This window comes from Ictalurus furcatus, chromosome 28 (assembly GCF_023375685.1).
Source record: "Ictalurus furcatus strain D&B chromosome 28, Billie_1.0, whole genome shotgun sequence".
In the NCBI taxonomy this organism is placed as follows: domain Eukaryota; kingdom Metazoa; phylum Chordata; class Actinopteri; order Siluriformes; family Ictaluridae; genus Ictalurus; species Ictalurus furcatus.
The window spans coordinates 17,188,111-17,215,765 of NC_071282.1; the positions used below are offsets into that span (position 1 = coordinate 17,188,111).

The following is a 27,655-nucleotide window of genomic DNA, read 5'->3' on the forward strand; positions in this document are numbered from 1 at the left end:
AAAATGATGGACTAATTATATTGAACTCTGTAGTATAAAACATATAATGTTTGTTTTCAACAGAATATCTCTATTTAACAATGTCCAAAATGCATCTGAACTTCAGAGATGAGTCATTCCTTGTTCATAATGGTGTAAAGGTACATGTTTTAAACGCAATTTCTGTTTAGGGGGAGAGTACATATTAAATAGCCTTAATAAAGTGCATATATATATATATATATATATATATATATATATATATATATATATATATATATATATATATACACGTGTAATTATACACCTGAGAACCCAAACTCTGCAACGCAAGCTCTAACAGAGTTACATCAGTTGAAGTGCTGACGGTATGTATCTTTAGACCACGCCCCCTGACACTGATTTGCCGTCTGATTGCCTCGCTGTGTTCTGGGGCGCTGACGACACATCGGCTTGTATATAGTTGCCACGCGCTTCCTGAAAGCAGCTTCGTCTCCAGTTGTTGGTTCGCGCTCCTTTACCTGCGTATTTATCCCCGGTTTGAGTGAGTATATCCTTCTCATAAATATTCCACTGTTGTGGGATTATTTAGCAGGTCGTGGCTGGTTTCATGGCTTAAAATATACTATGTGCTCAGTAAATGTCTTATAAAAGGTAGAATTGACTTTTCATATGCATAACGCAACCATCATGATTTAATCCTAAACATGTGTATACCCCCCCACACCCCCCTTATTTATATTTTTGTATACATTTTCTTTAACATTCATAATGATAATGGGTGTTTATTGGGCACGTATACATTACAGCATACATTCATGATATTTTAAGCCGCCAGTTTTGGGGGCGTGGGCGGGGGGGGGGGGGGAAGAAATGACGTCACTCTGCTTCAAGGTGACTTATGTTGAAAAATGTTCACTGAAAATAAAATAAAATAAAATAAATGTTCACTGTTTTCCATTACAGTCTGGACTCGTGCACAAAAGCACTGCTTTTGCACTTTTGATAATAATGTCAAATGCAATTTGGGTACCAAACCTGCATCATAATAATAATAATAATAATGATTATAAGGGCACACGGTGGCTTAGTGGTGAGCACGTTCGCCTCACACCTCCACGGTCGGGGGTTCGATTCTCACCGTGGCCTTGTGTGTGTGGAGTTTGCATGTTCTCCCCATGCTGCGGGGGTTTCCTCCGGGTACTCCCAGTCCAAAGACATGCATGGTAGGCTGATTGGCGAGTCCAAAGTGTCTGTAGTGTATGAATGGGTGTGTGATTGTGTATGTGATTGTGCCCTGCGATGGATTGGCACCCTGTCCGGGGTGTACCCCGCCTTGTGCCCCATGCTCCCTGGGATAGGCTCCAGGTTCCCCGCGACCCTGAAAGGATAAGCGCTATAGAAGATGGATGGATGGATAATAATAATAAAATCCAGATTTATTTCCTATAAGAATAAATTCACAATGACAAACACTCTCAGATTGTTAGAATTTCCTAACATATAAAGGTTTAAAAGTTTCCTGTTCCCAGTATAATTCACTAATTTCATTCATGTCTTAAGTGTGAAAAAAAAATATAATAATATTCATAGACTGGGTTTCACCAACGGGTATTAAGCTCTAACCTGGATTAAAGTAAAAGTTCACTTATGTCCATTGAGCTTTAAACATTAAACAATGTTAAAGATTTGATTTCATACGTCATTTCATCCTGGTTTTAGTCTGACAGTAAACTTCAGGATAATAATCACAGGTTCAGATACTGGAGAACCCCCTGTCCTGAATATTTGAGTGTTTTCCCGCCATGTGAATCTTTAATCCTGGTTCACAGGCGGTTTAGACTTTAATTCTATTTCCCCTGGATTATGAAAGGTACTAAAGGCGGAGAAAATGTCGAAAGGTACAGTGGTCCTGGCGTACAGCGGCGGTCTCGACACGTCCTGCATCCTGGTGTGGCTCAAGGAACAGGGCTATGATGTCATTGCTTACCTGGTAAGATCTCAGCTTGGAAATTTCATCCCTTTAATTTCCTTCTCTGCACTGAAAAAGTCTGCGATGGCAAACTTTGCATCTTATCCTAGAGATCTGTTGTTTAACGGAAGGTATTTGGTATTTCTGGTATTTGTTTAAATAAATGGTCGTTAACTTCAGTTGCTTTTTAGGAAGAAAAAAATTCCATATTTATTTTAATTCTGCGTATAATTATTGAGCAATAAAACCATCTAAAAACCATTTTTTGTCATTTATGGTAAATGTTGATTTGCTAGTTTCTGACAGTGTACAGTGGATCTAAAGTCTACACACCCCTGTTACAATGGCAGGTTTTTGTGATGTGAAAAATGAACCCAACATAAATCATGTCAGACCCTTTTCTGCCTCTATTGTAAAATTTTAAAAATGAAAATAAAACGAATCATCTTAGCGGGAAAAAACCCCCGAAAAATACAATTTTTACAAGAACCTGGTTGCATGAGTGTGCACACCCTTTTATAATTGGCAATGTGGCAGTGTTCAGAATCAACCAATCACATACAAACTCATGTTAAATGCTAATTGTCATCAATTTAAGTGGCTGATTAACCCCCAAATAATGTACAGCTGTTCCTATAGGATTTTCCTGACATCTTCTTGGTAACATCTTGGTCACTAGAAAAAACACGGTCCCAAGAGCTTACAAAGCAGGTACAGGATCTCAGTGTTGAAAAATATCAATCAGGAGAGCGTTCGAAAATTTTCTGAGGGCATTGGATATGCCATGGAACACTGTAAAGACAATAATCAACAAATATGGAGAAAATACTGCACGAACAGGAGGCTAAAATGGATGAGTAAATCAGGAGAAAACTGGTCAGGGAGGCTGCCAGGAGGCGTACAGAGACGTTAAAAAAAATTGCAGTCATTTCTGGCAGGTACTTGTTGTTCGCTACATGTGACAACAATCCAGATGTGCCAAAGTCCAGATGTGCCAAACTGATCGACTCTTAGTCAAAAAGATTGAATGCTGTGATGAAATCTAAAGCTGCTCCAACTAAGTATTAGTTTAGGGGTGTGTACACTTATGCAACCAGGTGATTGTACATTTTAAATTTTTTCACCCTCTAAAATGATTCTTATTTTTGTTTCACTTTAATTAATAGGTTCAAATTTCACAAGAAATGTAGAAAAGGTTCTGACCTCATGAAAACTGCCATTTTAACAGGGGTGTGTAGACTTTTTAGATCCACCGTAAGTTCTGCTGGCATTTATTTATTTACTTACTTACTTTAAGATCCAAGCAGTGCTGGGATTTGAACTCACAACCTCCTGGTCCCTAGAGCAGAATGTTTATAACCTCCGAGCAGCCGCTTTGAATAATTTCACTTGACTGGGTGAGCACATTAGGACCAACCGTCAACCCCAGGGCGTTAAAGATTCGCTCGTGAAGCACTTTTCCCACCTGATTAACTGATGATAATCTGGAATGGAAGGCTTTCGCTCGGGGCACTCGCTGGGGTTTCTGCAGTGTTTTGGATTTACAGCTATAGAGCTCATGAAGAAAAACCCAGACATGGCATGACAGTAGCAATCCGCTGACTATTTTGCCATGTCAGAGCAGCTCACGCAGAACGCTCTGAAGCGTGAAGACTCATGATCCCGTAGAGCCTACAGCGACAAAAGATACACAATACTGTGTTCGTATCTGACTGAGAAAGAACAATAGATTAACAGTACAGTGCATCAACATTTCACTTAGACATTAAAAAAACCCCTTTTTTTTCCCCCCCATATCCGCATATCGCTCCTAAACCTCAGGCTTGAGTAACACCAGTTGAACTTGCACAACTGCTTTAGACATGTTCTCATTTTCTTGTAACATTCTGTCTACTATAAAAAAAACAAAACGTTTTATTCCTGGAATGGGAGTGGTGGAAATTTTGGCGCACGGTCAACACACATTTGTCCTGACATGCAAAATAATAATACGTAATTATCATACGTTCATTCACTCCAATTTGCTTCTGATGCAAACCAACACACCCTTGACTTTGATCCTGTGCATGAGAGACAACAAGAAACGAATTCAAATTGTTTTCTTAATAAGGTAAACATATAAAAAAAACAGCATTTCCTGAGTTAGAGCAGGGAAAACACTCAAATGTGCAGGGCAGAGGGTTGCCCAGGACAAGCTGTGGGAAACCTGTTGTGTAAGGTGACGGAGGTTGAAGGTATATCCACGTTACACGTTACATTTAAGCGGAATATTATCAATAATCTCCATGTTCTGGTTCCTGTGGGTTCCACAAAAGGGAACCCATCAGTTCAGGATCAGGGTCAGGATCACTGCTATCTCAGTTGTAACATGTGTAGCTCAACAGAACGAGAGAGAGAGCCTGGGAGAGAGAGGAAGAGATTATTAGGTATGCTTATTGTCTTGTAATGGTTATGTACAATGTCCTCTGCATGAGTGCAAGCAGGGTCTCTGGCAAGACTAGCTATGACAGAATGAATTAATTTAAAGGGAGATCCAGACATGAGGGCGCCGTGAGCCAGCCGCTCCACCATCAACAAAGTAGGGGGGTGACAGCATCCAAACATCCCAGTTCACCACAATACTATAGACCTGTGAGCCTCTAGATCTGCTCCTTTACCTATGAAAAAAAAAACATTCACTGAACAAATATGTTTTCAGCGTGGCCTTAAACACTGAGACCGTTTCTGAGTCCCGAACACTAATTGGAAGGCTGTTCCATAACTGTAGGGCTCTGTAAGAGAAAGCTCCGCCCACTGCTGTAGCCTTCACTATTCGAGGTATCAACAGGTCAGGTTTTTTTAGTCAGGGGTTTGATAACCACTAGTTTCAATATAGGAAGAAATATATAGGGAAGAAATGATCTGGAATCATCTGTTTGAAGAAACATGTAGGTAAGGGATCTAGTTTACAAGATGATGATTTTGATGATGAGGAAATTAGTCAAATTAGTTTGGTCTTTCGAAGGGGAGTTAAACACGCTAATCGTTGATCTGATATTGTTATATTATTATCTACAGGGTTAGTTATAAAACTGTCTGGTTTTCAGTTAATAGTCTGATATTTTCAACGGTCTAATTCAATTCGTTTGAACTGATGTCTTGGTCATCAGTAGTTACCAGGGATTAAGTATTTCATAGCCACCGAATAGATCTAGCAACAGCTTTAATGTATTCATTTTGTAGTGACACTTTATTACAAATAACCACCACATCACCTCAGTGGTTCTGAAAATATTAAGTGGACTTTTGAGGAGCATTTTGAAAGCTTTTTCACTAAATAACAATCTGAGATCTCTCTATTTGGTGTCATTTCAGCCAGTAGGTGGCACCAGAGGACAAGTGTCGATGCCATTATTTTCTGTTGTCAGAGATAGTGCCTGCGATTCTGGAATAAAAGGATGCTGGCAATGAGGTGTTTTGTTATTTTTGAAACATTTTATTTGGATTCAGTTTGGTAAAAGCATCATGACCTGCACCTGAGCAGTGTTTTGTTAAAAAAAAAACATGTATATGTGAACATGACCATTTGAACCGACGTCCCATAGTGACGTCGACTCGGACCCAAGTCTTTTCTAAAAGTTAAACCTCAACGCCAGACTGTTTCAGTTTGAATCAGAGCAATAATGTACTTTAGCTTCAGGTTAAATGAAAAGATTATGTTTGGTGATTAGCCACAAAAACGAGCAAAATAAACAAAAATAGATCTTAAATGAGCCGTTTGAAAGGTTTGAAACTTTCCGCAGCTTTCCGACTAAGGAACTGAGCTTTAAGAATGCATTGTGTGTTGGCCTGTAAGAAAAAGTATCATTTAAGTTTCAATAAGGGGTGGAGCTCATTTCTGGCCCAGAAATCTTTTTCAAATAATTGCCTGAAATGAAGAAACTAGGATGGCACTTTTCATGGCAGTGTCGTGAATCACAGTTTTGAAAAGGTGTCTATGAAATTCTAGAATCAATATACATCTAGAAACGCTTTTAAACATTACAAACTGCACCTTTAAGTTGGCGCTTTTCGGGAAATTCTGTCCAATACGAAAATGAATAGATTTCGATACAAGGATATTTCGGTGCATGGATCAATATGTAAAAGTAGGAAATGTACATCGATTAATCCTACGGCAGTTGTGCATTTGATGTGTGTGTGTGTGTGTGTGTGTGTCTGCAGGCTAATATTGGACAGGAGGAAGACTTTGACGCAGCCAGGAAGAAAGCAGAGAATCTTGGAGCGAAAAAGGTAATGGGAAATCTGGGAATTAAATTAACAGTGAGTAAATATTCATAGTTTAAAACTCCGTACAGTAGTTTAATTAGATGCTGGTCCAATCAAAAGTCAGCATGTCATCTTCGGGAGACATAGTTATGATGACTATGAGATGATTAATGAGATGTAGGTTTTCAGTTCTAGTGCTCACAAACCCGTGTAATAATTTAGTTATAATGTGCTCAAGGTAATCATTTAGAGTAATCCAGTGTGTGTGTGTGTGTGTGTGTGTGAGGCAGGTGTTCATCGAGGACCTGCGTGCTGAGTTTGTAGAAGACTTCATCTGGACCTCGGTGCAGGCCAACGCCATCTACGAGGACCGGTACCTGTTGGGCACCTCCATCGCCCGGCCCTGCATCGCCCGTCACCAGGTCCGGATTGCCCGTCAGGAGGGGGCGCAGTACGTCTCGCATGGAGCCACTGGGAAGGTACGTGCACACAGTGTAACTACCAGGCTTCATTTCCAACCTGGATGTCTCTGTAATGCAGGGGATCTCAAACTTTTTTGTAGCCTCTTGGGTAAAAATAAAAATCAAATAAAAATAAACTTCACTCACCCCGTCTCACACCTGTCAATTTAACCGTAAAGGAAATGTGACTTCTCTGTGCAGGCAAACTGAACACTCAATTCAGATCATTTCTGGGCTGGTCATTAGCATCCAGTTTTATATTCTGCACAGGAAGTGAGTTTTAACTCAACAGGCAGAATCGGCCAGTCACGCCGGGTGGAGATAAAAAAACAAAAACGCACCTAGTTTACTAAACCCAGTCACAGGACAGTATTTTACCAAACAAAAGACTTGACAGACTTACCATAATAAAATTAGGCTTATTATTTAAAAGTGTGTGGAAATATTTTGTATATTTCTTTTTATTTATTGCAGTCTGCAATTTATTTATCCGCAGTTTATCTGAAATTTTCCGTGACAGAACGCACGTCCTAGTTGACGTTACTAATAAACCTATTGGCGTTAGAGTTACTGAGGTTTTAGATAAGTGACTAGACAAATATCCTAATAATTATATTAACTTGATAAATACAGTCTAATCATTTATAATAATAATAATAATAATAATAATAATAATACTTTGTGACTTCCAGCTCTGTGGCAAAGTAAAATGAATGAGAAAAATGAATGGAGATCGAAGGTGGTTTCAAAAGAGGAGGCTCGGTATGAGTTTGTTCTTGGGGCGGGGCGGGGGGACGCATTAAAAACATCACGCTGTCCTTAATAACCAAACTATAAACAGAGATCTGACTTAAACCCAGGGTTTCAAAAAATTTGTTCCAGAAAAATCCTCTCATATAGCCTACGTCCTAACTTTTCGTGTTCCTTAAGTATTCTTGTTCCTGAAGAAAGGGTTTTGTTAACTGCAAAATGGAAAATAGATTTTCTTCAAGAAGTGGGGGTTTAAATTGTGTACAAACACCACATTTTATTCGGTGAGTTAAAAAAGTACATCATTTTATAATACATATATATTAACCGTGAGATTTTTAATGTGTTAAACCTTCTTTTTTTTTTTTTAAATTTAGAATTTTTGAAAAAATACCTTATGAAATTCATTATGCTTTAAATGCTGGGATTGTTGATAAGCTCATATTTAATCTATAGACCAGTTTCACTTAAAACGAGCTAAGGAATTTAATCAGACTTTCAGTTTATATTTTGCCACTAGAGGGAGGTAAATATCACATCATCGCCTGTAACAAAACTCATCCGTAAAGCGGCCCGTCTGTGTTCTTGTACGTGTATCACCGTATTTAGTGATATACATCTTTATGCATTGTTTTTTCTTTTCTTTTCAGCGCTTTGATTATATGATAAGTTTGTATCACTTAAAACGTCTTATTAATTCTTCCTCTGCTTATTCTTCTTCTTATTATTATTCCAGGGTAATGATCAAGTGCGGTTTGAGCTGACCTGCTACGCCCTGTACCCTGAAGTGAAGGTGAGGACCGGATGCTTCCTCCCTGTGTGTAATCTCTGCACCTTCTCGACTCGGTTTCATGCTTAACGTGAGAGTTTTCCGTTTTTCTACCTCAGATCATCTCTCCTTGGAGGATCCCAGAATTTTACAACCGTTTCCGGGGCCGAAAGGACCTCATGGAGTACGCCGAGGTATAAAATAAATAAATAAATAAATAAATAAATAAATAAACCCACCGTGGTGATAAATCAGTGTTGGTTAGGGATGATCGTTAATTTGATTGATTTGTACATTTTTCTGAAACAGTCTTCAATGTTCGTGTTTTGCATTTCATCCCACGCCCTGTACTTTTGATGCCGTTAGACCATCTGAGAGTCTCAACTCTCATCCAAGAAAAACAAACTTGGATCTGTCTTAAAATTCCTTTACATTCGAAGATCTCATCTCATCTCATTTCAGAAACATGGCATTCCTGTCCCGGTCACTCCAAAAGCCCCCTGGAGCATGGATGCCAACCTCATGCACATCAGGTGAGACCTTACAGACCAAAACTGGGACACTTACATCTGTAAACATTCACGTTTACGCCCACACCCAAGCCACGTGTTTATATCTGACACTCTTCTGCACAGGTCACATTCTTCAACAACGCCCGTATTTGAATAACGCAAATAAAAAACAGGTGTAGATGTTTTTGTAGATGTTCTTGACCTTAATGCCCAGTAGATAGTGGCTGTGAATTCATAGAAAAAAGCTTTATAATCAGTGTAGCTTATAATGCTAACATAAGTTTGTGTATTCAATTGAAGTTACAATTGAAAGAAAATTACAAATGACAAATTAAATATAGATATAAGTACGGTCGTAGATTTTAGGCGACAGGTATTCTTAATCTGGCGTTGTTTTTATTTTTATATACACGATATGGACAATTCTCAATCTCCTATGATATTTAAAAGGATTTGAATTGTGCTTTAACGTCTTAAAACGTATTCCGTTCAATTCGAGGATCCCTCAATTAGGATCCGAGGTTATCGGATTTCAACACCAAATCAGAAAGTCTAAAGTAGTCTCGGATCGGAATTAAAAACGTCACATTTATTGATTAGACTATCGTGAAAAATCTTTGACCTGCAGTGTGAACACGGGCGCATGACTCGGATGTTATTTGCTCGTTTGCCGTAGTATCACGATCCGTAAAACGTTTCTCACGGTACAGGATAGACCCTGAGGTTTTGATAACAATTTATTCAATTATTTAATTCAAGATTTTTATCCAGTACAATATCAGATTATCAGCATGACCCTAGAATATTGATCATAGTAACAGCCGATGCGGTCTTTGGTTTTTCACAGCTACGAGTCTGGAATACTGGAGAACCCCAAGGTAAAAAAAAAAAAAAGTCCTTTTCTGATCTGTAGCTCTTGAAAAACTTTGCATGGTTGATTTTCAGAGATTTTCTGCAATATATATAATCAATAATCATTAATAATTCTAGATGAAGCGCTAGTTTGGTGAGTGAAGAGCAGGATTCGAACCTATTTCAACCCAAAATTATGGCTATCATCCCTATAGCTCTTCTTCCATAGAAATTGGCCAAAATATTGTACTTATTAAGAAATGACACTTTTTTTTCCCACCCATTTATAGGTACATACGGGTATAATGCCGCACATATAACATCGTCCCCAGCGTCTCTTTTTTTAGATCCCTCTTGAAGTTAATAACAAGACAAATAATGCAGCTTGTTATGTTACTGAAAAAAAACCACAAAGTATGAAATCCTCCATCCTTAAAGTTACGGCTTCACGTCGGACCGTTACAAAGCGCTGACACTGGAGACTCCTTGGATAAATTATATGATTTATATGATTGTATGATTCTCTTTTTTTTTTTTTTTTTTGGTTTTGTCTTTGCTCTTCTGATGAGTTCATGCTAGGACAGACAAACAGTCAGACAGACAGACAAAGAGATAGACATACAGACAGACAGACAGACAGTGACCTGTCCTCACAGCAGCCCTGGCTAATTTCTGATTTCATGGGAATGCACGGCCCAGCTGGGCCTCCTGGCTGCCCGGCACTCTCGGGGCCACCATTGTCTGCCTTGGGCTTCGACGTGGGAGGGGAAACATTTCAGGGTGACACCGTGACACCGAGATGTCACCGTTAACAGTAACGTACAAAGGCCTCCGTCACACATACATGTCAGAGAGAGCGACACAGAGAGAGAGAGAGAGAGAGAGAGAGAGAGAGAGAGAGAGATTATGAGGCCGAAGAAGGGATGGAGAGAGATCATGTGCCGTCTGTGAGATGGGCTACGGATTATTCATTCCTGTAGACTGTGCAGGAATGGGCACGATCAGACTAGTATTGTGGGTTTCACATTTTTCCTTTTAATGGTACTTTATTTATTAATTAAGCGCGTTATCAGAGGCGAGCGCGCTTATCCGATGAAGCGGTACCTGTAAAAGCCGAGGTTTGTCTTGTAATCGATATCAGACGATATTAGATTTCCTAATAATACTCAACCCCGTTTCTTAAACCGTAACCGAATATGACAATACGGACCGTTCAAAAACTCTTCCTTCTCTTTATGGTCTCTGTCCTGATTTGACCTCAGATGTGTCCTCCAGCCATGTTAGCGCTCATTAAAATAGCATCTCTGTCAGACTTCAAGACCCTCAGCCTAACGGAGCGCGACCCGGAGGACAGATATGAAAGAGAGACGTCGTTGTTTGGTAAATACAATGAGACCTTTGGCGTGACTGTGAGCTGGAGAGGGTATGAAACGCGTCTCTGGGCCGGTCATGAGCTTATTAATGCTTAGCCCAGAGGGGGAAAGATGCATAGCGTTGGGTGGTCATTGGTTTTTGGAGGCCAGAGAAAAAAATTGTGTTCTTCTTTTGTCAAAGGCGTTCTTAAAAAAAAAAATCAATATAGATATATATTATATAAACTAAAGCATGAACATTTTTGGAAGACATTTTGCTAAAAAGTGTTCATTTCCCGTATGTACAGACTTTTGGGACACCCTTCTGGACGACACATCATACTCTTTATAAACTTGTCGTTCCCTCACCAGCCGTTTTTTTTCAATTTTTTAAAATTTCTCTCTCTTGTATATAATAACTCAAAAAATGCAGTTTATTACGTTACCAAGAAACAGTCACCTGTCCTGAAGACTTTCCCATGTCTGAAAACGTACAGCTTTACCTCTGACCACGACCAAAACACTGACACTGGAGACTCCTTCCATAAAACGGACAGCTTCGTCATACCAGCGGTTCTACCTGTGAGCAATTATAGACGTTTTTTTTTTTGCTGACGTTTTAAAAAAATTATGCGTAATTATAAACGGATCAGATGTGAGACGTAATGTTCTGTCTGTATTTTTCTGAAAAAGAGCGCAGTTGTTGGCAAATTGAGACTTTTCTTAAGCTAATCGCGGTTTTTGTCCGACGCTGAAATTGATTGTGAGCGTTGCGTAATAATTTAGAGTTTTCACATTTGTACAGTTTTGCAGTTTTACATTTGAATTAAATGGTACTCATGATCTATCTATGATCACAAACCAAGCACTCTAGAAAACTAACGTTTTCTGGGGGAAATGGGGGGGAAAAAAACATCCTCTCATCACATCCTTATTCTGTCTTTCTCAATTTACCAGCAACTTGCTTTAGAGAGAGAGAGAGAGAGAGAGAGAGAGAGAGAGCGAGCGAGCGAGAGAGAGAGAGCAATAGTCAGAAGACAGGCGATTTAAACGTCACTTCCAATCCACTGCCCAGATTTCAATTCTTTATCTTTATTGCTGTCCCTCCATCTTTTCCTTGCTGCTTTCCTCTTTCCCCCCACCCACCCTCGTTTTATTTTCCCCCTTTCGCCCCGTACCTCTCTCTCAGTCTCTCACTTTCAGCTCCAGGTCTTTGATTGAAAGGCAATGAGGCAGCTAACATGTGGAAAGCGAGAAATTTACTCGCTCTAAGTTCATGCCGTGGTCCTCTTTCAGGGGCCACGCATTCACTCGCCTCGGAGGACAACAATATGGGCAGAGCCAGATAAAGACCCTCATAGTGAGCCGCCTAAGCGGAGACATGATGGGCCAGTTCACGGACCATTTGCCACCAATGTCCCCCCCCCCTCCTATTTTTTCTCTCCCTCTAGCTTTCCTTTCTACCTACGGTTCGCCTCTCTGTCAGGGCCGGGCAGCAGGGCCAGCTCCACCTGCAGGGGGCTGGAATTGAAATTCATTGATCTGCTCACGTTCTAGCTGCGCCTCCCCTTTTTTTTGAGGCTTTGCTTTTCTACCTCCATGGACCTTGCGATGTTGCGTGTCGAGCTCTGTCCATGTGGAAGCTCGTCACAGGACCGCCGGCCATCGCCCGGCCCTGTAGGTAGCAAAACGTTTCGGCTTGGCGGTGTTGCCTTCCTTTGGGTCAACGTTTTGGAATCCCATTTTAGTTCTATAAGGTTTTCTTTTGAATAGAAAGCAGGATGTATTTTGTCGTAGACCGTAGGGTTTGCGCCTATTCGCTCGATTCTACACGTGAAGGTCACGCAACAGGTTTATATTATTGCACTCATTCTAATACGTTATGGGTTCTATTTGCTCCACGTAAACGTGTCTGAAAACCGTGCGTAATATTTTCGTAGCAATTTTTGGAAGAGTCTGAGGTCAAGCTCTAACTGAACACGGGAAAATTTCCAGGACAGAGGAGGAGGTTTATGCTTTCTGGGTTTCTCATGAACATGACAAGCTGTGTGGGGTTTTTTTCTCTGTCGTATTTGCTTCACAAGAAAGGAAAAAGTATAACGTGTCATTTTTTTATCATAAAAAAAAAAATGTAAGCGTTGGTAAATTTCCTCCGTAGACCCATATATGTGTGTGTGTGTGTGTGTGTGTATATATATATATATATATATATATATATTTGCATCCCTACATTGCACAGATGCCAGAAGTGCAGTCAGAACTTCAAACGAAAGCTTATTACCTCTAGTTCACTGAAAAACAGTGCCTCAATTTTTGTGCTTTTAGGACAGACACGTTTGCTCACACTTTTATCTTCTTATCTCGTGACAGAAAGCGGCGAAGCGGAAAAGAACGGAGGCGACACTGGGGCAGTCGGCTATGCCGTTTAGTTAAAAGGAAAGCGAAGGCACTCATTTGGACGTAGATTAGTTATCGTGATGCTTGTCTGGTAAAGGTTTCCATTTAAATGCACCCGGTGGTTATTTTGCATAGCTCCCCTGCAATTTGGCCCCTGCTCTGGACGCGTCGTCTGCCATCTCGCTGTAATGTCAGGTAATTGGCAGTGGGCGTCTATGTATGACACATCCGTTTGCTCCAGCAACCCCCCATGCAAATGTAGACGAGATGGAGAAAGCGCAGATTCACTCTCACGCCGCCGACACTTCATCAGAAAGCATAGAGAGTTGTTCGGAATGGCTTTTGCCCTTTTTTTTTTTTTTTTTTTTTTTTTTTTTTTTTTTTAAAAGTATGGCATGGACAAAAATGGCACAAGCACATCTTGACTTTTTTCTCTTCCTCCATCATGTAGCGTGTGTGTATAAGAAGTCATTTTGGTACGATGTCTGGATGTAGTTTAGAGCTTTTCTGTTGTGGTTGTTTTTTTTTTTTCCCCCACAGAATCATGCTCCTTCTGACCTCTATCTGATGACCAAGAGCCCTGAAGTCTCGCCGAATACACCAGACGTGCTGGAGATAGAGTTTAGCAAAGGTACCTGTGTGTGTGTGTGTGTGTGTGTGTGTGTGTGCGCGTGTTGCCCCCATCAGTCAGCTTCGTGATGGGAGTCAGATCTCCCGCTGTGTTGTGATATTGACCAATCTGCAGTCCTACGAGGCTCACTCCGACACACTTACAGCTCCCAATACACTCGCAATATAAAAACATGTGTACTAATGTCAGTCGCTGGCCGCGGAACGTTCCAGAACAACGACGGACAAGCGAATCGAGCCGATGTGGACGGGAGAGAGGATTTTCAATACTCTTCAGCAATCACACAGAGGCTCAGTTTGATCGATAGTCAGTGTGTCGTGGGCTTAAGACGATTCTTCACACCCTGAGATAGGCATTATATAAATTAAACCTATTATTGTTGTTATTATTATTATTATGTTAATAGTAGTAGTAATAATGTGCAGGGGGTTGACCAAAAACATCGCACCATTACGACTGTTACCATAGTAACTACTTGGCAGTGAGTGTTTGGTATGGGTCGCGCATTTTCGACATCACGACGTAAAGATCTTGTTAGTGTTTTTATGCTGTAAGCACTTAACCAGCACTCAGAAGGTGTGGATTAATTTTCTATAACCGCACGCCTCGGACAGTAGTTCTAGCTGTAACGTAAACGATCCGTATGTACTCTATTAACGTTCTGATACATTATCATTCGTATAAGTAACGGATCAAACACATGAACTTGTATCTCGGATGCGCCACATGATCTAAAGCTATTAATATACGTATTACGTATTTATATAAGGAGTCTCCAGTGTCAGGACGTTTTTACACCACAGGAACGTTTTCAGGACAGAGAAGGTTACGCATTCTAGGTTTCTCCGTAACATCACAAGCTGCGTTTGCTTCGTTGTGTATGCTCTATAATTCTTTCATTTCATTTTAATTACTTAATACGTTACCGTTAATAAATTGTTAATACGTTGAACGTTAATTGCGTCGTAATAGAGTGCAATCAAACCAACGTGAGTGTTCTTCTCACACTAGTCATTTATAATTAATAATTTAACACCGTTTAGCCATTCGATATGACAACATAACTCCCGAGAAGTTAAACCAACTGCATGGAGAACCTAAGGAACTGCATTTTTTTTCTGCCCCGGGTTTCCAGTGAGCTGATTGGATCAGACAGTGATGTCATTGTGTTGTTTAAGCTATGTTTAGTCAGTCTATGATCCTTTTCTGATCAGTATTCATAGATTTTAGTCACCTCCATTTAGTGTCCCTGAGAAAAGCTGGTTTACTGACAACACACAAAAGATCCACCCCCTCCTCCTTGGTCCTGTAAAAAAAACAAAAAAAAAAACTTCTCCCCTTTTTTTTTTTTATTATTCTCTTCTTTCTTTTCTTCTCGCGTACTTTCTCAGCGCTTGCTTTCTCATCGATTAAAAAGAATTTTTAACTACTAAACCTTTTTCCTCTTGTCATTTTACAAGCCCAGCCCCTCCCTTTCGCTTTTTTCACGTCTTGCACTCACTCTGTGGGTAAGAAAAAAAAAGAGAGGGAGAGGGAGAATGACCGAGATAGGGCCCGAGGAAAGGGAAAAGAGAGGAAAAATGTAAAGCTTTAATTTTTCCTACAACTGTGTCTGCTGTGTCTTTGTACTATTCTGAGGCGAGGGCCGAGGCGGAGAAAAGGGCCTGCACGTCGCTAGACACTGGGGAGGGGGCCATCCGAGAGACTCTCGCGTTCTCGCCGTGGTTTAATTTATTTGAACTTTTAATCTAATTATTAACTATTTGCAGTGATCCCCGGCATTGTTACGCAGGCGAGGCCTGCTCTTTCGGGGCGCCCTCGCACCCTTCGGGGCGCTCCCAGGATATGGGAATGGGGAGTCTGACAAAGGAACATGTCTGAAAATATTTTGTCAAGTCTCTTTTTTACGTGTCATTCTAACAGGGCTTTTACACCCACAGCCGAGAAAGGGCGACCTGAACCGCTCCATTCGTCCGTGATTGGCAACTGCAAGCATGCTAAATGCTAATGAGGCTCCCAGATGCATAGAAAAGGGGGAGTAGGCGGTTAAGGGTAGAAAACGATCAGCACTTTTTTTTTTTTTACTTCTTCTCCCCGTTCAAAAGAATCCTCGAGCCCTCTCTTGTCTTTCTTCCAGTCGCTCCAGATCTCCACCCTAAGCCTGGTCTATTGCATCGTTTCCACCTTTGGCCTCCGAGTTGCTCATTTCATGCTATGAATAAGTAGCCTATTGACAGTGATTTATTTATGGCGCTCCAAAGGATGTGGGGTGAAAGGAGCGAGAGCTGGACCAGGCATGGTGGCTCTTAGATAGTGTTAGTCTGTGCCAGAGTGTTCAACTGTGTCCTATTTGTCTTTTTGTTTCTTTTTTTTTTTTTTAATACCGTGGATGTCTTTCATGTAGTGAGGCGGTGAAAGCATCCGAACTCATTACTCACGTAAAAGTGCAATTACTCATCAAAATAAATCCTCGAAACTTAAGTCTTCACTCGACTTAACAATAGAAAAATAGAAACTTTTAAATTGACTGAAAGGGTTAAAAACCCACCCTTGCATATTAATCTTCACAATTAACACGTGATGATCTTCAGCGACGTCCAAGATTTATTTTAGAATTACATTCTGAGTTGGTTTTTTTCTGAGTTTTGTTTCCTACAATGCCCACAATACCGTTCAACTAACTGCTGATGGTGGCGCCGTCGGGATTTAGACCTCAGTTCATCTCTACCTAAAGAGCACGATGCAGCGGCGCTTTAGTCAGTTAGTCTTAACCTCGAACATCTCATAGATCGTCAACTAGCCGAGTCTCTGCTGTAACTTGGAGTAACTGCGTCTTATACTGTAGCTGCGTTGCATTCTGGGACTTTAAGTCCAACCTTTGCACCAACGTCTCCATCACTTCTACGCTGAATTTCTCATTAACGTCTCTGGAAAGTTCTGAACTGAAACTCTCATCTGTTAAAGTTCTGAAGATCTAAAGATCTGAAGCCTGTTACTGTCCTTCTAACTTTTCTCGCTCTCTCTCTCTCTATTTCCCTCTCTCTCTCGCTCGCTCTCAAGAGATCATGGTGACACAATAGCTGGAGTGTGTAATTAAATTACCGAAGGCTCTGCTCACGATTTCACAGCCTTAAGAGTAGTAAAGCTTTTGAATTTATAAGTGCTTTTCTTCAGCGCTGCTATTCACCTCTTCCCACCACTCCTCCCAAATCACTCCATCCCTCCTCCAGTTCTCTTCAGCTCCGTATTGAGTTTAGGTGCTTTTCTTCCCAAGCCAAATTGGCTGGTCTTTACCATTTGGAAGAGAAAAAGCTCAAGCTAAGGACTCTAACTTGTCCAGGAACCCTAACTACTTGGCTCATTAGATTAGTTGGCAGGGTTTTTTTTTTTTCTTTGTTTAAATAAATAAATACATTTGCATTACAGATGCTTAAAACTGTCAATCATCAGTTCTAAAGATCACTTTTTAGTCGTTGTAATGGTAGAACGTCATTGACCTTCTGAAGATGTTCAATTAAGCAAGGAAGCTAGTAAGGTTATTATTGTAAGTGTAATGTATGAGGTCATAATACAGGGGGTCCGAAAAGTCAGGAACCATCCATCCATCCATCCATCCATCCATCCATCCAATTTCTATACCTCTTATCCTATCCCAGGGAACTCTGGTCAAAAGGCGTGGGAAAAAAAACACTATAATTTTAGAAAATCAGTGCAAATGTATAGGGGCACTAACTTTTTCATGTCTCTAATATGTATGTCTATGGTTTTGCTTAATACTTTGAAAAATGCTGACTCATAAATGGAAAACTGTTTGTGACAGGTGTACCGGTCAAGGTGAGCCACCTGAAAGAAGGAACGTCCAAAGACACGCCGCTGGACATCTTCAACTACCTGAATGAAATAGGGTAAGTTACTGGCACATTGGTATATCTTTGAAATGCTATACGGGACACTGTTTTATATATGTGTGTGTGTGTGTGTGTGTGTGTGTGCATGTTTTCTCTTTTCTTTCCTCGCAGGGGAAAGCATGGAGTCGGCCGAATCGACATCGTGGAAAACCGCTTCGTCGGAATGAAGTCCAGAGGTATTTACACTAACATCCATGTGACCTCAAAGGTCTAGGCTTCTTTACATCCAGAAAACATGGATTTAAACGTTGCAAAGAGTGCAAGACTGACCAGTGAATCCACTTCCGTTCCATTTTACCACAGACTGGCAGGTAGATATCTAAAACTCCAGATTTTATTTGAGATTTGCTTGTCGCTTTGGTCTAAACGAAAGATGAAAGTGTTTGCTGTAGAAACTGCAGAAAGCGGAACTGACAGCCTGTGTAGTGAAGTGAGAGATCGCGCGTGTGCTCTGAGAGCTGCGCGTGTGCACGTGTTGTGATTCTTCAGCTGGACGCCGAGTCATTTCTGAGTAACGGATTTGGAAACGTTTCTCGGGTTGACGGTTGTCAACGGAATAATGCTGAACAGATGTGCGGTGGACCTGGCAACCCTCCTCTGGCCATTAGCGCTCTGTTTGTGTTTGTTGTTCCCGTTGGCTCAAGCTCGCAGTCAGCTGTCACACTGTCAGTCAGGATGAAGTCTGAAACCTTCCAAAGCCAAAACCTGTCAGGAATGTCGCAGATTTATATCCACCTGCTGATGTCGTATCTGTAAGAGCTGTAAACACATTAACTGTTTTGGTTTTTTTTTCAATAAGAAAGCATGGCATAAACAACATGTTTCTTCAGGCATGGCTGCTTATTTTTATTGCCCTGTGTGGAAAATCATCTGCAGTGTGATATCACACACATCTTCTACTCACCGCCATGGTTACCTCTAAACAAAATAATAACGTTCATTATTTGCATATTATTATTTGTAATAACGCATAAGGAGTGCATTCAGGGAAATCAAGTGCATTTGTAAAAATTTTATTATTATTAATAATAATTACCATGAATCATTAGCAGAGTTGATTATTCATTGGGTTGTTTATGCTTTTGAAAATTCCAAACTCTTTCAAAACGAACCCATTTATTATTGTACAATATACTGTACAAGGACTTTAAAATACACTTATTGAGAAGTTTAAAAAAAAAAGAGCTAAAAATGAATAAATAATCAAATAGCATGAAATTATAATAATTATAAACGGTCTGTTTATAACGTCATGATTTTAGTTGGGTTTTCAGACTGTAGTAGAAAAAAAACAACTCGGGCTTCGGACAAAGGTTTATTAAAAATGAACGATTAATTAATTAATTATTTTTTTTTATTTTTGAGGTTTATAGATAAATATATAAATAAATAATAACAATTAATGTTTTATTAAATATATTATATATATATATATATATATATATATATATATATATATATATATATATATATATATATATATACAGTGTTTCAAAATCAACAGATAAGAATAATATTCTATTATATGATAATATATTTTGCAATAATATAGGAATTGGTCACTGTTGCAAATATCAATGATTTTTATGCTTTAATAATTCAATTCCAGCGTATGTGTTTATAGGATTTGGAAATGTCCCTGTTTTCCTAAAAGGAAACACCCCAAAGCACTGAACCCCCCCCCCACCCCCCCACCCCGCGTCCAAAAAAGAAGTTTCCTTATCCCGTCATTGGCCGTTAGCGGGATCAGATCATGCCTCAGGTTATGTGCACTTGAGTGTAATCTGTGTGTGTATTTCTGTGTGACGGAGACTTTGAAGTGTTAAAACCGTGGCGTTAATTCCACACTGCTGTCTGGGAGAGAGTTGAATCTGCTCAGATAGCGGTGAGAATGCTAAGCTGCTTCGGCGTACCTGTGTTAGCAGGGCGGGACGCCCAAAGGGCCACGAGCCAAGCGAGGTGTAGTTTAACCACACACACACACACACACACACACACACCTCTGTCTCACTAGGCTACCTTTTTTTCTCCTTCTCTGTCTTATTCTCACACACACACACACACACACACACACATACACACACTTTAAAAGATTAATGCTTGCAAATCAGCAGGCTTTTGTCTAGATAATCTGTGCTAGCCAGTCTGTTCCTTTAGGGAGCTTAATTCAGGGAGAGTTATCAGATGCCCCCTTACGGAACTGGAGCACTTTAGCTCTTTGGCTCTGGCCTCACTTAAATCCACAGAGCCTTAATGTATCAGATTGCCAGCTTTCAGTGCTTAAAAGATCAGTCGTCTTTTTTAAGTCCTGTTTTGAGCAGAAGGCTCTATGGTCATTCAGCTTTCCCTCTGCCGGCCTGAGGCCTGCTTCCCCAATTAAGAGCTTTGTGATATAGAGGAATGCTCTCTAGAAACCTGTGGATAAAATTCAGATTTAAATACAGACACTTGGTTCTTGTTCCACCTTTTTAGTTAGAGACTGCTTATAGGCGAGAGAATACGGCTGCTAATAAACTGAGAAATACAGCACCTAGCTAGATATCTAGCTAGCATATCTTGAGTACATACAATGTAAAAGAAGAATGACACTAGGAAATGAGACAAAACTGTAGACAATATCAACTTTTACCTCATACGTGTTGGTAATTTGCTATAAAAAGGCTCAGAGCAAATATAATTACCTCATAATCAGACTTAGCGTCAACAAACCTCTGTGTGTTTTCTTGAATACGATCCTAATTGAACGAGGCATATGCGTATTTACATCTGCTCTGTTAGAAGTCGTGAATTTGTGCTTTTACCATGAAAAGGTGAACACTTAAGGCTTAAGCGTTTAAAAATTCACGAGAATGTTGTTGCTAATCAACTGAGAAATACAGCACGAGCATATCTCTAGCTAGCATGTCTTGTATACAAACAAACAATGTAAAAAAATGTTTTTTTAAAAAAAACGTACACCAGAAACGAGCACAAAACTGTAAGTAAAATCAACTTTTACCTCAGATAGGTTGGTAAAATGCTAGAAAAGAGTCACAGCAGCTAAATTTTCACTGTAATCATGGTTAGCATCAACTGCAAACACTAGCCTAATAGAACGAAGTATATTTCTATGTATTATTTATTCATGAATTGTGCTTATAACATGAACACACTATACAGTCATCATTCAAGTGTATAGAACAGAATAGAATGAGACATACAGAGCTGCGTCTATATCTAGCTAGCGTATCTTGAATACGATGAGACAAATCTGCAGCAAATGTCAACATTTACCTCAGATATGTTAGTAACATGTTATAAAAAGCCTCAGGGGAACTAAATTAACACTGTTAGCATCAACTGCAAACTGAACTTACTTGTTGGGTTTTATTACATGACCCTAATTGAACAAAGCATACAGTTGTGCTCATAAGTTTACATACGCCTTGCATAATCTTAAGAATTAAGAAAAAAGCGTGTGTAAACTTTTGTGTTCAACCGGTTCATTTGTGTAAATTCAGTTATTATTGTGTCCTGTGGACTATATGTAAACATCTGCTATGCGAAATAGCTTTATTCAGGGCAGGACTAAATAAAAAAACCTAAATGCAATTTTAATTGTTCCTCTTACTTTATTTTATTTTGAATTATTAACATTGTTTCAGATTCTGCATGGGGTATGTAAATTTATGAGCACAACTGTATGTATATGGATATGCTCTATTGGAACCGGAGAATTTGTGCTTTTAACATGAATACATTCGTCGTGAATAGGATACTGTTGCTAAGCAACTGAGAAATACAGCACCAAGTACAGAGTGTATCTAGCTAGCGTATCTTGTATACAAACAACGTAAAGGATGAATGACACCAGAAATTAGTCAAAACTGTAGGGAATGTCAATGTTTACCTCAGCTGTGTTAGGAAATAGTTATAAAAATGTTTTAGAAAGGCACAGGGCAAATAAAATGACACTATAATTATAATATATATACTTAGCATTAACATTGTTACAGCTTGTAAAGCTATTTGTTGAACATGACCCTAACTGCTCACATCATACATATATCCTTATGAGAACCCACCTCATTTCTGAAACTACTTCCTGTTTGAAACAAATGACTAGGTTCTAGAGTTATTATGTGGTAGTAAATAGAAACAGTAAAGAGAACTTAAAAGTTTGGATCTCATGAAGCAGCTTAGGATCTTGGGTTCATCCAAGACAGACAATACCTATGAAAGATTGTCTCCTTGATTTAATATGTGCCAAAGTATAAACCTGTTCAAATAGATCAAATTTTAGCCTCCCGTCTTCCTGTCCTGCTTCTCTTTATACAGCTGAGTGACAGCTTCATTTGTGCAAAGTTAAAATATCCGTCTCCCACGCGCACACACACGGATGTTGTAAATTGCAGGGTGGAAGAGTCAGGGCCGTAGATCTTGGCAGCTGAGAGTTGTTACCTTATCATTTCCGCTCGTTACTCTGTCTATAACAGGTGATGGACAGCATGGCGGTCAGCAGACTTCATTATCTTAATGATCATACCTGGACATGAGACCAGACTCAGACTCTTTCAGCATCTTCTAGACAATTTGACAGCTCTATTTATTTAGAATGTCTGCTCATCTGTTCGGATATAATGCTCCTATGTGTCCAATTCTCGTTCTTGTTTCCTGTCAGGTATCTACGAGACCCCTGGAGGCACCATTCTATATCACGCTCACCTGGACATCGAGGCTTTCACCATGGACAGAGAGGTCAGGCGCATCAAGCAAGGGCTGGGCATCAAGTTCGCCGAGCTTTTGTATAATGGTATGAAGCAAATAACTGAGCCAGGTCTTTTTTATATATATATATATTTTTTAACATAAATGTTAAATTTGTGTTATTCATAACAACAAAAACCTGCTTATTAAATATTATATTGATACTAAAATCACATTTATTGGCACACGAAGCAGTAAAACGTCTGAATATTCCGGAACGAAGTGAAAAAGATCTATTATACGTACATGTTCTATTTACTTCTTTTATAATAACACAAACGCCAGTCATAATTGATTGTTGAAAAAAAAATTGTTTTGTGGAAAGCTCCCTGATCTCCTTTTGTTCAAAATTCAAGTTTAATATTAATACACTTAGAGATACAGACTACATAACAGATGTTACATAATAACATAATAACAATAAAACCCGAATGTGAGAACCTAGCTGATCACACACACCTCCTCTCCTCCTTTCGCTCTCACACTGAGCCTCCTCCTTTATTCTCCATCTTTCTCCGGCTCAGGTGTCCTAATCCCTCCGTCTCAGGCAGCGGGTTGCTCTCTGGCCCGTCTTCCCTTCCCATAATAGGATTTGAACTCATTAGCGGCTGATTACAGATCAGTCTCTCTGCAATTAAAGCCACATGGGAGTGAGAGCAGGCGCAGGGGAACGGAGCACCTTACAAAGGTGTGAACAGATTAAACTCATTAGAGTCCCGCGCTCGGAGGAAACGGAGGCGGCCGGAGCCGGAGAGGGAGCGCTCGGCCCCTGCTGTCCCGCAGAGAAGAGAGGGACGGACGGACGGACGGACTAAACGCGGGGCTCTGTTCACACCTGCACACACTCACGGCTTCAGTAGACACTCTAATAGCAAGGGGGGAAATGGTGGGGGGTGTCGAAGAAAAAAAAACGCTGAAGCGTGCGTAGCTCATCTTACGAGTCTTTACACAACGGATCATAACGTTTAGACTTTCTAATCCACTTTTATTATGAATAAAACTAATAAATAGGCTGAATTGAATTCCGCTGACGTTTCGAGGAATTCAGGCCAGGGTTATACGTGATCGTATCCTTGCTGACATCCATTTTCCAGTCATTTATTTTTTGGCATGAGATAAAAGGATCTTTTATGACTATGCATCCCTCTGCTGGAGATTAGCAGAAATATTACCAAGATACATAACTGAAAAAGATTATTCATACTTAGAATTTCATTCACTGTAGTGCTTACTTCTTCTTCCCAAGTATTTTCGGACATGCCTGATGCTTTGGAGCAGCATAGCGCTATATTAAAAGCATGGACAGACTCTGATTGTTGTCATTAGCTGTGTCGTAAATCACATACTATGAGTTTTACATGTAACGGGGTTTAGTAATCAATCGGTCCTGGAAGATTTGTACATAAAACTGACTTTTTACTAAGTTTTAAGGCTACATGAAAGGTTTATCAATTCATATACTAAGCATAAAAGGGAAACTACTCTCATTGGACCCTTCTTCTAGAAACGCTCCAAATATACATTCCTAAAAAAGTTCCTGCAGTGGAACCACACCTCTTAAATACTAACCGGCCAACTGTCATCCAAGAGACTCCAAGTGTGTCGAATCTCTATATCTGTGGATGGAAGGATGAGATCTCCTCGACTGATGAATAATCCTGTATCTGTTTTTCCTGTATTGATTAACGCGTACTTTCTCACCTATGCCAGGATTTTGGTACAGTCCGGAGTGTGAGTATGTGCGCCACTGCATTGCCAAGTCTCAGGAGAACGTAGAGGGCAAAGTGCAGCTGTCCGTGTTCAAAGGTCACGTCTACATCCTGGGCCGGGAATCACCCAAGTCTCTGTACAATGAAGAGCTTGTCAGGTAACCACCATGACTCCGTCTGTCTGTCTGTCTGTCTGTCTGGGCATGTTTTTGTATCTGGGTAGGGACTTTTGACCTAATCTGAACACTTCACTCGTCCATATGAGGAAAACTGCTTATTTATAAAAGCTGCAGCTTTTACTGAAAAAAAAATAATAATAATAATATAAAACTAAAAGAGCCAAAAGCTTTCCTTTTGGTTACTGTGGTTAGTGTTGGGGTAGATTTAGGTGTAGCATAGAATGTCCTCACAAGGATAGTGAGTGTGTGTGTGTCCTGTAAAACTTCCCACAATTAAGTATTCAGATGTGGCAGTTTAGTACCGCAGGGTGTTAAACAGATCTGAAATTAACAACAGTATTCAACCAATGACAGCTATGCAAATGTTTCCATGGCGATGGCATCATGTGTTATACCATAGACAACATTAACTGAACCATTATAAAGTGCTAAAGAGTTGCTAAAGAAATTGGGAGAGCTGGTCACCTCGGATCAAGTCAAGTACCATTATTGTGATTAGATTCATCACCAACAGTTGAATGGAAGCCACTTGGTGAAAAAAAATATATAAATATGGTTCATTCTACTGCTACCGAATGGCGGCAAAAGTTGAGAACAATTAACATCTGGATGGAACATTACACAGAGCTTTGACTACACAGTATTTTTTATGTTTCCAGCATTAGGACCCAGGAGTTACTGATTCTTGTCTCCATGGTTCTTAATGAAGTGATTTATTATTTTTTTTCCAGTTCTGCTGCCTGTTTTTCTTGCGAAAAAACGCATCAAACCATTTCAGATTAGTGACCAGAACCAGCGTAGGCACCTTGTCCTGCGTGTTGTGTCGCTTGGAACAGGTCACTCAGCATGTCATCCATTGAGCTGACGCCATCTGTAGAGGAACAAAAATCTACAAAGTACCAGTAGCTTTAGAAGGTGAAACAAATGTCAGATTCTTTCCTGTGATTTTTTTCCATCCATCGTGTCGTCTTTTTTTTCCCTTCTGCCTTGTCCTGGGAGAACAGTGAGTGTATTTAGTGCCGTGACCCCTGGACGCCCTCGGGGCGGGCTCAGAGCTGACCAAAGCAGAGCGCCCATATGCCCAGGCCTCTCCTCTTGCCTCAGCTGTGCGCTAATGGCCCTCGCGGCCATGCTGGGGGAAGTGGCCCGTTTCATGCTGGTTAAGCGTGGAAGCGTTCGGTTGAAAGGTCACGTCAGTGGATGTCGCTTTGTGTTTCATCGAGACGTTCAAGAAGAAGTGAGCGCGCGAGAGAAGAAGAACGAACGTGAGATAGTCCTGGTCTGTCTCTCTCCCTGCGGTGACTCAACAGGGATCGGTAAATAGTGTCATTAGCACAGTGGTGTCCCTCACACGCTGTATTGATCCAGCAGAAATGTCACAATGTGGCTCACCAGTGATTACACTGACAGCTGTACATACAAAGAGTTACACCCTAGGATAAACACATACACACACAAGGTAGAGGAAGGGGGTCTGGTTTTACATCCCTTGCTACATTCAGTTCAGATCTTTCCCCAGACTTTTTTTTTTTTGCCCCTACATCCTCCGTTTCTTCTTTCCTAAAGGTCTAATTGTTGTGTTAGGCTTCTTACTAGGGTTCTGTGTGCAGCTCAGAGCAGCAGGTAGAAACTGCAGTAATTATAAAATACAGACAGGAAAAAGAAAATCAGATCAATCGGACCGTATTGTTGGATCGGGTGGGGGGGGGACAGGAAAAAGTGTACATTCTGAACATTTCTTGTATTCATTTGGCAGATGCGTTTATCTAAAGCAAGTTAAAGTGAGAGAGAATCCAATCCAAGCACAGAGCTGTTAAAGGAGACAACAGTGAGACAAGTGCTACATGACCGATGCTCCTTTTCCTCAGGACCACCGAACCTTTTAATGAAATGTCCCGCATTCCCACCGGTTTGCGAGAAGAACCGTTATGTAATCCAATGCAGGAGTTTCGTAAGGAACAACATAAAGCTAACAACACTAGATGAGAGTACAGGATGTTTTTCTGACGTTGCAGAAGGAGATTGTTGTTTAGTGTATATAGTCTGCTTTAATACAAACAGGTGACAATTTAAAAGGACCCCCTTTCGAAAGTTAAGCGTCCTTAACCATCCAGAGAACCCCTGAGGAACCTTTTTTGTAGGACTGTTGATAAAGAACGAAGGAAGGATTTATGTGGAAATTCGTTAGCGGGCTCGAACTTTTTGGGTTCCTCAACGCGATATTTGGATGCTTAATGTTTTTTAGCTTTCTAATTTAATTTCAGGGTTCTACATAGTACCTTTAAGGGTTCCACCAGTGGGACAAACTTTAAACCTTTCAGGTGCTAGGTGGAACCTTTTTCTGTAAGAGTGCATTGTGTGATAAATTTCCAGTAAGCACTGTAAAAGCTTTGTCTCTGGGGGAACCCTTAAAAGGTTCTAAGTAGAACCCTATGTCAGATGGTTTTTCTTCCAGAGAGGTTCAATTAGCCTTTAAGAAGCTAAGAAGCAGTAACTATATGAAAAACCCTTTGGTTGCAATACTACTTTGTTGTTGTTTGTTTGTTTGTTTGTTTGTTTGTTTTTTCATTACCATTTCAGAGCTGTAGACAAGATCAGCTTGTTTTGCCATGGAGATGTATGGATTTAGATTTGGCGCCACCACGTTATTGGTAGAAAACGTCTAGTTACAAGGGTTAGAGCAAGTGCTAGTACTAGATGAACAAAACTTTGCTGCATTACCCATCACATGACCATCATTCATCAGCACAGTCACTGTGAACCTGATGGAGAGTACCTGATGAAGCAGTCATATACCTGATTTCTCTCCTCTCTATCCTCCAGCATGGATGTTCAGGGAGACTACGATCCTTCAGACGCCTCCGGCTTCATCAGGATCAATGCGGTCAGGTAGACGCAGACACTTTAACCTCATTAAATATGGATCTTATCTGTAATGGTGTATTTTAACTAGTCATTGCCTGCCAAAACCAATTTTCACTTTCTTTCTAATTCCTTTCAGGCTCCGAGAGCATCACAGGTTGCAGGGTGGAAGCCAGTTGAAGTAGTGACACTCCGAGCTTCACCTTAAATCAGCTTATACGTCTTAGCATACTGTTTTTCTGCTTTTAAGTCTTAGATTACTTTATAGTATACTTTATATTTTTTTTGTATGTGGCTTTCTGACGGTTTATTAAAAACACTGAAACCA

General features: G+C 40.2%; 1 protein-coding gene across 1 annotated transcript; it reads left to right on the forward strand.

The window, feature by feature from the left end:
* The first annotated feature begins 417 nt into the window (after positions 1–417).
* Positions 418–27,655, forward strand: ass1 (argininosuccinate synthase 1). The gene is made up of 15 exons (XM_053618023.1): positions 418–523; positions 1,853–1,972; positions 6,155–6,223; positions 6,490–6,678; positions 8,147–8,203; positions 8,299–8,373; positions 8,642–8,712; positions 9,539–9,569; positions 13,833–13,923; positions 17,744–17,828; positions 17,943–18,007; positions 22,492–22,623; positions 24,288–24,444; positions 27,289–27,354; positions 27,467–27,655. Exons 2-15 carry the CDS (start codon positions 1,871–1,873, stop codon positions 27,510–27,512), a joined length of 1,236 nt encoding a protein of 411 aa, XP_053473998.1. The 5' UTR covers positions 418–523; positions 1,853–1,870; the 3' UTR covers positions 27,513–27,655.

Coding starts and splice junctions, on each gene's coding strand:
- ass1 (XM_053618023.1), top strand. CDS start 1,871: ATGTCGAAAGGTACAGTGGTCCTGGCGTACAGCGGCGGTCTCGACACG. Junction 6,679..8,146: donor CGCATGGAGCCACTGGGAAG/GTACGTGCACAC, acceptor TTATTATTCCAG/GGTAATGATCAAGTGCGGTT. Junction 18,008..22,491: donor CGTCGGAATGAAGTCCAGAG/GTATTTACACTA, acceptor GTTTCCTGTCAG/GTATCTACGAGACCCCTGGA.